This window comes from Poecilia reticulata, linkage group LG2 (assembly GCF_000633615.1).
Source record: "Poecilia reticulata strain Guanapo linkage group LG2, Guppy_female_1.0+MT, whole genome shotgun sequence".
Classification (NCBI taxonomy): Eukaryota; Metazoa; Chordata; class Actinopteri; order Cyprinodontiformes; family Poeciliidae; genus Poecilia; species Poecilia reticulata.
This window is the reverse complement of record NC_024332.1, coordinates 22,148,217-22,159,842: the sequence shown is the minus strand read 5'-3', so window position 1 is coordinate 22,159,842 and position 11,626 is coordinate 22,148,217. Positions and strand designations below refer to the sequence as shown.

General features: G+C 40.5%; 1 protein-coding gene across 4 annotated transcripts; it reads right to left on the bottom strand.

The window, feature by feature from the left end:
• Positions 1 to 294: 294 nt before the first annotated feature.
• On the bottom strand, positions 295 to 10,051 carry prkag3b (protein kinase, AMP-activated, gamma 3b non-catalytic subunit). 4 transcript variants are annotated; one of them, XM_008438288.2, is made up of 14 exons: positions 9,770 to 10,051; positions 8,531 to 8,591; positions 7,526 to 7,674; positions 7,363 to 7,444; positions 6,760 to 6,818; positions 6,622 to 6,667; positions 6,137 to 6,191; positions 5,250 to 5,376; positions 4,993 to 5,158; positions 4,521 to 4,558; positions 4,287 to 4,433; positions 3,358 to 3,451; positions 2,822 to 2,865; positions 295 to 701 (listed from the first exon to the last, which is right to left on the bottom strand). In XM_008438288.2, exons 1-14 carry the CDS (start codon positions 9,785 to 9,787, stop codon positions 609 to 611), a joined length of 1,179 nt encoding a protein of 392 aa, XP_008436510.1. In that variant the 5' UTR covers positions 9,788 to 10,051; the 3' UTR covers positions 295 to 608. The 4 variants fall into 4 exon arrangements, with proteins under 4 accessions (XP_008436510.1, XP_008436528.1, XP_008436519.1 ...); XM_008438306.2 differs by having other exon boundaries at positions 8,544 to 8,591; XM_017303781.1 differs by lacking the exon at positions 295 to 701 and adding an exon at positions 1,464 to 2,700 and having other exon boundaries at positions 2,822 to 2,960.
• Between the last annotated feature and the right edge of the window lie 1,575 nt (positions 10,052 to 11,626).

Below are 11,626 nucleotides of genomic sequence, written 5' to 3'. Positions count from 1 at the left end.
GGCTTACACACTGAAGACAAAGTCTGCTCCAGAAGTGACAGACTGCATTAAAACATTTGTGCATCAGTTTGAAGCCACAAAGAGAATTTTGTAGCGAAGTTGTAGATGGCCAACCAAATACCTGGGATGAGTACCTGGATGCTGTGCTATTTGGACTTAGAACAAAGAAGCAAATAATTACCCTGTACTCCCCCTACTTTTGTTGGGGAGAGAGGCATGGCAGTCTTTCCGGAAAACTTCTTTGTAGGGCTCTGGTCAATCAGAGGTAAATGATGCGGTACTTAGAAACCAAAACACAGTTATACTTTTATTTTTCACAGTGATAAGACTGTAAGAACATTTCAGTATAAGCATCATCACAGTCCCAACATTCAGTTTTTGAATAAGAAATAATTGTTTTCTGTCACAACATCGCACCCACCACTTGGCTGCAAATGCGTCTCAATTCAAAGGCAGTTTATTGTGTTTTCATGTCTTCAGTTTCACTTTTCCTGCTTTTCTTCTGTTCCCTGTCAGGAGGTTTTATCTGAGAAAGGGACAACCTTCAACCTGGTGTCAAAGTCCAACTTGTCTGTCCTCATTTTACACATCCCACCCGTTGGCTGTTGTTAAGCTCGGTTCTTCACTTTATCGTCCCGTTTTACATCGTCAGCTGCCATCTTGTTTTCTTCAGACTTGAAAGGTTGGCCACTTGTAAATATCTGAAAAGTTGCAGTGAGAAAACAAATGAGTAGCATAAAATCTAGAAATCTTAAGGTAACTCACTTTGAATTCAGACTAATGTCTATTAAAGTTAAACTAATGTTTGTCATGACAGAAGTTGGAGATACTGTGTACTGTAGCTGATTCAGACTGTGTTGTCGACAGTTATGTCAAACAGATTAGTTTTCAGATACAAAAAAATAAAAATGTGGCGGTATGCTTCTGAGTTATCAGATCAAAGAAACATTTTCCTCTTGGTTTTAAATGTAGTTTAACAACAGCTGATAGGGATTTTTGGTATTATCATTTTGTTGTTACTTTCAGTCTAATGTTAGAGCAGTTTAAAATGTTTTCTTCTTTAGTGTGTGTATTAACTGACCTGGGGGTCACAGCTGCCTGTTCATCTTCAGGTGAAACAGTTTGACCAAGATTTGAACCGGGCTCAGGCCGTAAATCAGATATCGCATCTGGAACTGGGTTGCTAGTTGTTTAGGTAAATTGTTTTACGACCTTTGCTTTGTTTAGGTAAAATGTTTTACGACCTTTGCTGTTTTTTCTCTGATGTCTATCTTGCCTATCCTCCCTCTTTGAAGTTTGATAATAAAAGACAAGCTGTATCCAAAGATTGGCAGAACGCTCTGTGAACAGCTCTGAGAAGCAGTTGACAGAGTCTTCTCCTTTTGCTTGCAGAAGTTTAGTCAATAAATTCATATACGTTGTCTGTGGTTCTTTTATGTAGGTTCTAGGAAAATACCTATCAACAGCAAACTGTCTTTAAGTGCTTTGTACTCTGAGTGCAGCTGGTTGATGTCATCAGAGTAGAACTTGGATCCCACCTGAAGCTCTGTTAGCAACAGCGCTGAACGTTTGGCCTCACTCTGATTTCTACAGTCTCTCTTTCACTCTACGGAGTCCCAGTGAAAATCATGTTGACACATAGCATTATCCTGGCACTATCTGAATAAATAATGAACAATCGAAAAATATTGAAGAGTGCTCAATAGCCACTGTAAATCTACAAACGTCTAGTGTTAGTAATTGAGCAGTGTCAAGAGCTTGTTCTCCTCAAAGTTTGAAAAATAAATTAAAGCTATTGCACAAATGAAATGTACATTGTCTGACACACCAGCAGGGTCTTATTCAGTATTGGACATTGAATTCATACAACTGTGCAAAAGGAAGCGCCAGCCTTTTTACTTGCAATACTTTGTAAGCTTAAAAATAAAGATAAAAGCAGGTCCAAACACCAAGAAACTTTTACAAACAACATATGACACAAAATGCAGAATCAGTTGTGAAAAGATCTCAACTGTTTTTCCCTAGACACAATTTCACTATTGCGGTGTTTTCATTAAATAAAATATCAAATTAGAATCACACGTGACTAAGTTTGTAAATGCAATAAGTCATTAAAAAACACGTCACGCCATTATTCTCCTACCACTTCCTGTCGTCTTCTTCGTGTTTTCCACTGGTAGCAACATCCAGTTCTGAACACGACTTGTGATGAAAAAAGTGTTTCCATTGCAGTTTTGAAAAATACACTAATTTTGAAACAGCCAATACATACAACAGCCATATATATATAGATATTGCAATGTTGCTTGATTTTTCTGTTAACATTAGATATGCAATGTGTTGCTTTTAATGATTTGGTAAATTCGTTGTTGTTTTAACACCTGCCAAAGTGTCAACTACTAATTTAAGACGGCAGGGTTATTTCTTCACAATCTAAACTCTGTCAATGCATTCACCGCCAGATCACAGGCTACATGCCTGGGAAAATCCAGCTGCACTATGTCTACATGACCATTGCTGGAGTTTCTCCTATTAATAATTTTAAAACTTCGTACATCATTGGGGACACTTTGTTACTACGTTCATCACTGATGTCGTGATATAAAGAAGTGCCCCTAGACTTGCCAGATGGGATGTGGAGGTGAGGCAGAACAATGGATTAAAACCTCTTTGCTTAGAACAAGAGGAAGGTATGCAAACCTACATGTAATAAAAAACAGTTTTCTTGTTATTATTGATTTGGGGGACCTCAACAGGCAGTGCTAAGCTTCAGATTCAAGCTCAGACAACCAGCCACTGACAGCTTAGATGGGAATCTTACCTGGGAAATGCTGGCTGGAACTTTAGGAGAAGGAAGTGATGACACTGGCTCGAAAAAGGAGAGATGAACTTTGAAGGTAAGGGTGTCAACTGTTCATGTGAGACTGGAGAGACATTTTGTACAAATGTAGCAAAAKTTTCTGGGCTGTTTGGGTAGATGTGGAAAACTTGGCAAACTTAGAAGAATGAAAGACTTTAGATGGATGATTCCACCCGTCTAACGTGAAGGAAGTGAAGGATGCAGGCACATACATGTTGACATGGCTCCAAGATAAGGTCCTCCCAATGAGGTGGAGTAAAATAATTTAGCAAAGAGTTTTGTTGGTTGGAAGGAAAACAAGAAGAAGGCTCAAAAGAGATTCCATGGGATAAGTCAGGGATTGATAAAGAAGATGGAAGTCCCTTGTTGTGTTCAAACAAAGATCAGTTGTGTCAGAAGGAGCAGGAGGCTTTTGAAATTGGAAGGCAGGTAAATAGGCATAGAGAGGACAGGAGGTTGATGGAAGGGTTGTTGTTAGGAGTACAGAGCATCAATACCTGCAGGAGTGAGAATCAGGGCTTGCAGAATATCAGACAGAGAGACAATCCCTCTCACCACATCTTCTCTGTCAACCAAAACTAGTCGATGAACCTGAAAGGAAAATATGAAACCATTTGGTTAGAATCTTTTCAGTCACAAGTTAAGTGCGCAAGCTGGCTTTCTGCAGAGTCTGGATTCATGACACCTTTTTTTCAGCCGCCCTTTTCAAGACACCAGATTATCTTGCTAGTACTTTACTCAACCCTGGCACCATCCTTTGTCACTTCAATTCTCTGCAGTCACTACATCCGAAATCCTTCTCTAAGGGTCGTCCTTTTTTCGTTTTCCCTGGCAGTTCTGCAGGCAACATCCTTTGTCTAGATACCCAGGCTCATCCCTCACCTTTGTCTGTAAAACCAGTCCACTTCAGCTGTCATTTTAATACACCCATTTCTAACTCTGTTCTTTTTGGTGACTCCCAATTAAAGTCCAAACCTCCAAATCCCACAACCCCAGGTTCCCCCTCCTGGCTTTCTGATGAACAACCACTTGCTTTCAACTCTCACTACAGATAACAATATAGTTTCTTAATATGCCAGTTCACACAGACTATATTAAGGTAACCAAACCTGGCTAACATTGACTACCTGATATCACACACCGTCTTGCTGTTCTTTCGTCTCTCTTAGGCCGGGACCTCAAAGTGTGTTGGGGGTGTTAGGGTTAGGGACTTGGTTCTTAAAACAGAGGAGCCACTCGCTGTACACTATTCAGACAGGTGGCACATCTGCTTCACATAAACCAGATTTCTTTTGCATATTTACAACTTGAGGGAAGATTGTTTTTATCAGTTTTATGTCATCTTGCTAGTGAAATCAGAATGTGTGACTCGTTTAAATTACATTCAGTAACACCTTAGTCCTGCTGCGGCAAAGTTGGGAATTACCTCAGCTTTAGCTATGCGGTCGATGATGGTCTCCAGTGTTTCGTGTGGATAACATTTAAGGACTCCTTCAACCCAGCAGGATCGTGACGTGAGGGCCTCTTTCATTGTCATGTTTAAATTGTTGTAATTTTTTTGGGCAGCAAGGTTCTTGAGGGGAGAACAAAAATGTCACAAAGCTTAGTTTCCTGTTGTATACTTAAAGAAAAAGGAGACTGACTTTTTAAATTCACTTACAATGACATCGAATCTGGAGTACAGTGCCACAACTTTACCTGAAACGGGTGTAGAAAAAACAGATGGAAAAGTATTTGAAATTTTACCAAATGAAATATTTGAAATCATTAAACAAATGTTAACATCAGAGGAAGATAATGCAATTAAGTCTTATAGTAAAGACAGTCAAACAAGGCATCATGATCTGGGAATCATGATGCTGTTGTGCAGCAAGTGTACATCACTTACTGTTATTAATGAAACTATGGGTTGCAGATTGTCTGCAACACAGTGCATGAGCTCAAGCTCACTTAGACAATGATCCTAACATGAACAAGTCCACCTGTAAAAGTATACTAACTTAGACTGAACTGAGAGGTTGTGGCATGCTGGGTAATGCTGGAAAACTCTCAAATGTGAAGTAGCACTGATGTAGATTCACCAGGTTTGTGTTGTGCCGGTAAGCCCAAATGTTAGTATTGTTTTGGTATACCTTGTTCATTAACCACAGGCAGGGCTGACACTCTTCTTTCCACAAAAATAGCCAGAGCTTCATAGACAGAGGCAGATTCCTGGATTGTTGCAATCTCCCTAAAGGTGCCAATCGGCACCTCGTTGATCTGCTTTTGAAGAAACCTGGGTTTAGGAATCATGGAGCCCTAGAAGAGTAGACTCATTAATTTGATGAAGCAAGGGCATTTCTAGAGCACAGAGTGCAATCTGGAATTACAAACATGACTCTTTCCTTACAAAGATGTGAAGGAATTTGAGGATCCGCTTGTGTGTCAGGATGTGGAGGACATTTCCAGAAGCTGGGTCAATAACTGGGAGCCGGTGGATCTTATTCTTTAGCAGGGAGTAGATGGCATCAAACAAACTGAAGAGACAAAAATAATTTCTTTAGGCAGATAGTGGCTCTGTCATGAGGTGGTTTGGTTGAGGAAATGAGGATGGACGCTGTAGACCCAGGTCGATATGCGATGATGATGGTTTTAATGGCAAACACGAAGAGAACAGAAATCCAGGCAGCACTGGTGAAAAATGAGGCTGGGAACTCAGGTACTCTGGTAGCGCTGGGAGGACACATGACAAAGACTATGGCAGTGGTGACGAGGACCAGACGGGGAGCAGGTAACACAGGATTCTGAATTAAACATGTTTATGATTAATATTCTAATCGCAAATGTGATGTAAGCAGGAAATCATCAAAAGTAACAGAAACATCAGTCTTTGTGTAATTGAAGGATATAATGTGCTACACTTTATAAAGTGAGTTACTGAAATGTTATTGGAAATGAATGAGCCGTGTTTCAAATGGCTGCTATTTTAATTGTGTCCACTAGATGTCGGTAATGTTGCGTCCTCTACAGGATCCCGTTGAACAGACTCACTTTTTTCTGGTTCTCAGTTAAACGAGACACAGCTGTATATCTGTTGACGAATGAAACTATTTCATGTGAAACATTCATTTATGAAAGACAATATTATCACGGTGAAGTGAAGTTTCAAGACTTGTTTTTCTTTTACGTTCAGTTCTTTGTAAAATCTGGGAAAATAGAATTTAAATAGTTGTGTATTGTAGAAATAAATAAAAAATAAACTAAGGCAGGAAATTAAAAGAACAAGTATTCCTTTACCTGGATGCAGGTTTGATGCTGATGAGTCTGTTGACTGAATACTCCAGATATATTTCTGTACCAAAAAAAAAAAAAAAACACAGAGAAGCAATTTTTAAACAAAAAAGAAACAGAATTTTGTGAGATTGTTCTTTTCAATCAATTTCACTCATTTTCTTTAGCTTCATAAAGACAATGCAATGCAATCAATGCAGTGATCTCACTTACAAGCACACATTGCAATGATTATGGGATGGTAGCAGAACAGACTGGGATGGCCAGATTTCATTATCATCATCATCATAGATCATTAATGAGTAATTATTTTGAGCAAAGTTCTTATAAAATAACTCAATAAATCAAAAAGATTTATTGCCAGAAAAGGCTATGTGAGTGGGCTCTACAAGTCAATAAGAGATATCTAAATGTTTCACAGAAGATCCATAAATGGATTCAGATGTTGAGCAGAAGTAATAAACTAGCAGGGTATTCTTTTCTTTTCAGACCTCTCCATGTCTCTATTTTGTGTTCTTCCAGTTCGTAGATCTGAACCTGCAGACAGAACATGCATCCATTAGTCCTGCCACAGAGAAACTTCAGTCAGACTAAAAATCACTCAATGGGAGTTTAATTCTGAAGCTCACCAAGGGAGACTTGTAGTAGCGATGAAGGATGTTAATAAAGTCCGTAATGGTTAGCATACCTGCACAAACAAACAGAATTTCTATAGTTACCAGACATGAAATTACATGTTGCAACAATTTGGACATTTGCATCATGAGGAAAAAAAGTCACAGTGTGCATCAGTAATGTTTCCCTTCAATGGTTAGTTTGTGGGTCAAACACTGAGATGTCAAAGACTTTTCTGAGGTGGGTTAGGTTAGAGGCTCTCTGGTCTGGCCCAGTCCCTCTCTTATTGCTGAATCATGAACTCTGACCTTCACTGAGGCAAATGAGACTCCTGATGCTTCAGTAAGTGTTTTGGGGTCTGTCGGATGACTCACTGATGTCTTGGAGTCATTTTAGTTGGCCAAACACAACTGATAGGCCCCAACAGAGCAGAACGGTGTGGTGGGTTAAAGTCACTCCACTTATTAAATGTCACCTCCAGGCTGGTAAAAGGTTGACACAGGATTGTGGAACCATGGAGCAGCAAATGGTTCCGGCAACTTCTTCACACTGAGTGGACAGTTAGACTGAACCAGTTCAGGAATCATGAATAAATACCGAGATGTTCCTGTTCCCACCTACAAAACACTGCAGCTTGCTGTCCCACAGCGGCGCCGCCCGCACTCCGTTCGCCACCAGAGCAAAGAAAGCCTTCTTCACCTGAGTGAGACAAAAACTCGATTAATAAAATCCAAACCCATATGAAAGCAATTTGTGCTGTTGCTGCTAAAACGTTTGCACCTGCAGCGTTGTATCAAAGATGACCAGTTTGGAGCTCCTGGGCATGGCATCATAGCAACTGTGACTCTTCATGAAATTCATGTAAATGTAGGTGTCAGGATCTGCTCCTGCAGGGGGCGCCATGGGGTATGTGGCATATGTACAGACACCTGCGAAAAAAAAAAACACAAAGTGAGCTTGTAACAAAACTGAGAGCCTGTGAGAGGGTAGTAAATTCTCATGTGGGGTTTATAGAATGTAGGTGSGTGTCAAGCTGCAGGGTGGTTTTAATAATCCCCATTGCCCGTGTTTTACAGAAATTCCTCAGAGTGCAGGAATGTTCTGTCAGGGCAACATTAACTCTTTGTTACAAACAGTTTGGCTACAGAAGTGCTGCTGAGAGTGGAGCAGTTGTAGATAGAAATGATGCCCATAGACAATCATAATGCAGCACAGATGTGAAAGGAACGACCTCTTCCAGCTGATGTTGGACCTCCGTGTAAGGCACAGATTGTCCAGAACAAACACCGTGTTCAAGCAGATGGTGATTCGTGAGTGTACTTTAGCCCAGGCTACCTTGGGCCAAAGGTCGATGATTGATTTTGTAATTGTATCATCAGAGCTGCAGCATTCTGTCCAGGACGCTTGTGAAGCGAGGGGCAGAGCAGTCCACTGGTCAACCCCTTGACTGAGAGATGGACTGTCCAGACATTTGATTAGGACACACAGAAACTGCACACTGACTCATGAGCGCTACACTTAGCCTCATTGATGTCTGTTTGTCAGCAAGACACAATTAGCTAACCTTGTTCTTTTCATTTTGTAGATATTTTAGAACATTGCAATACATAAATTTGCTTTGTACTGGGTGGCAAATATTTTCAATCTTACATAAATTATATATTTTTATACACGACTTAAAACATAATTTGAATCCTAAAAGTTGCTCTGTTAAAGAGAGATCAAGCAAATTTAAAAGTCAAATCAACATCTTCTGTTTTTTTTTTTTTTTTAAGAATTAGATACCTCTGCTCCTCACCGAGAGAACTTCTTCTTCCTCATACTCATCCATCTCAAACAAGGGGACCTGGAAGAGGGAACATGTAGCATTTACATTAGGCTTCTAGGAAGGCACACTTATATGGAGGAAAACTACTGTACTTGTTTTGTTTCTCTTCATTTGACCTTAGGAGTCACAGTTTCTGTTCACCAGGAAATATTCACTACAACCTTTAAAAAATAGGAGATCAGAGATCTCTAAAATAACGTTCCTGCCACTCTCCTTGGAACTGGTGATAGTTACTGTGATCAACTGATTTTCTTGTTATACGACTCATGTCTCCAGAAGTCATCCCAACGACGAGAAGTAGCTCCTATAATAAACTCAGCAGTTCCACGAGGTGTTTGCTAATTGCTGCTGGCTAGTCTGAAGGAGCTGAGTGGAGGAGTGAAGGGGGAGGGCTGCTCTGTGAAGCGGAAGCTTGGTAGCTTGGAATCTGCAGCTCTGAGGCGGAGCTAGGTCCACCCAGGTGTTTTGCACAGCTGAATGGTTGCCATGGAGATTGAAGGATTTCTCAAACATGTATGAACGAATCAAAGCAACACTCTAGATATGTTTTTGGTGAGGGAATAACATTGACATGATGTAAAAATAAATAAATAAATAAATAAATACCAGTCACTGAATACCTCACCCTCATATTGAAACATGGCAATGGCAGCATCATGTGGTGGGATGTTTTGCCTCAGGATGGCCAGTGAAGCTGGTCCGTGTTGATGGGAAGATTAATGGATCTAAAGTCAGGGGAGGAGTCGCCTTCCAGAAAGACCCCAAACATTTATAAAGAATTCTAATAGTTTTGAATTAGCAGCCATGCATTAGTCTGTGAGTTTTGGTTTCAAATCATCCCACATTACATGTGGTTGTAATGTGATAAAATGAGAAAAGTTCCAAAGGGAAGAATATCCTTTGCAGTACATCACATCCTGAGTGACTGTCTGCTATACGGCCATGGGCCAACATGTCTGCTGCTGGTCATCAACTGGTCAACTGGTTCTTGAAGTTTGGCCTGAGTGTATTTATCTTCACATGTTGCACTTGAATTGACAAACTTTACTGACCATGCAGATAGAAGGTGAGAAAGGAACATTTAGGACTGGATCTGTAATAGTAGCCGGCATGTTTTCCTTTACAGCTTCTCAGTTACAGAGCCGTGTCCAAACATGGATACTAACATTCCCGGACAAATCACCAAGGAGACTCACCTCTGCAAAGGAATCCATGGCCAGGAAGACGGGGAGCTCTGCCTCTGTGGAGACAATGCGATCGGTGAAGGAGCATCAGATCGCACAGCAGGCTGCACAGAGACGCCAGAGATGCCTGGCGACTGTGTCAGACCATGAAGTAATGAAGACAAAAAGGTAAAGAGAAGGTGAAGACAGCCAGGAGAAGGAACAGGAAGAATGGAGCAAAGAGTTTGGTGAGGACCTCCTGTCCTCCGGACAGCTGGGTCCGAGTGCCTGGGAGAGACTGGGGTCTAAATCTGGACTGAGGGGTGGGAGACCTATGGCATTTACAGAGGGGGACGGAGGGGAAGTGGGAGTGTGTAAGCAGGGGTTGACAGAGATTCTACATGCTCGTTTAATTGTAAATCAGATGGGACATCTTCATCTGTCAGTGGGAATCGTTTGCTTGTTGTAAGTTAAACCATTGAAATGCATCTGAATGAACAGGATGCGGCTTTAAACAGAGGACAGGCTGGTGGACGGGTGGATGGTCCCATGAGGAACGCTGGTGGCACAGAGATCACACACACACGCGCACGCACGCATGCACACACACACACACACACCCACGCACACACACACACACAAACACACGTTTTGGGTTTGCTTGCCTAAATGGACAGAAGACCCTCATTGAGCTGGAGGTGTCATGTGAATGTTTGCAGGTACACAGCCGCTTTAAACAGAGGAGTTTATTAAACTGTCACGTCTCTATTGTCTCAAGTCTGGGATTGGAAATAATTATTTCATGCTTTCATTTCATCTCAACACACAAATCTTGGCAAAACCTCCATAGAGTGGTTGCAAGTTGTTCAGAATGCTGCTGCTGCCTGGCTTCTGACAAAATTCCCAAAGTTTTCACACGTTACTCCGATCTTGATGAAGCTACGCTGTTCACTTAGTATGAAATTTAAGATTATTGTATTGATTTGGAGAACTCTTCATGGACAGGCACCAGGCTGTATCAGTGAGTCCCTGATTGGTCCCTTTGATCAGGGTCTGCTGACGGTTCCCTGTGCTGTGCAAGGCAGTTTTTTACCTCCACAGCTGGACACTGAAATTTAGAGAACTTTTCTAGTGTCATCAAGCTAAAGTGAGTTGAATCATTAAGTATTTGTTTTCAGGTGTTGATGCATCTTCCCAAGCAGAAAGATTTAAAACATTTTTTTATTTTTATAGAAAAGGCGATAAACTCAATGACTTTCAAAGTGCTCTAATATGAAACGCAGGTTTTGCTTTCTGTCAGCAGAATATTGTTCTGCCTCAAGTAACCAAATCTGAGGCGCTGTAGCTAAGTTTTGAGTGATTATATCTTTACAAGAAGAAAAAAACAAGCAGAAAAGATGATTAAAGCAGAGATGGATGAGCAGCCAGAGCAAGAGACCAAGACAGATTTGCATTACATCAATCAGACTCTTTGCATGTTTCTGCTGGTTTAAACTGAAATCTTCCAGGGGATAAATAATGTGCTTTGCTGTAAGCTTGGGAATTTGAAGGGGGTGAATAAGACTGTCATGACATTTTCATAAACATGACATAACATCTGACATAAACATGACATAACACCTGTCATGAACTTGAACAAGCCTTCATGAATATTTATGACTGTTGTCATAAAGTGTCATTCGGTAAATTATGACACTTTTAATACAAAGTTGACATTATTCAAAATGTCTTTGTTATGACAGCTTGGCATTAACGAAGAAATCATTCATGTTTAAACTTTACCTTTAATAACATAAAGTTACCTAATTTTTAAAGTGCCATCAGTAATACTTTTATAACAAATTTATATCAGTAATGATTTCTTGGTTAATGTCAAGTTGTCATAACAAA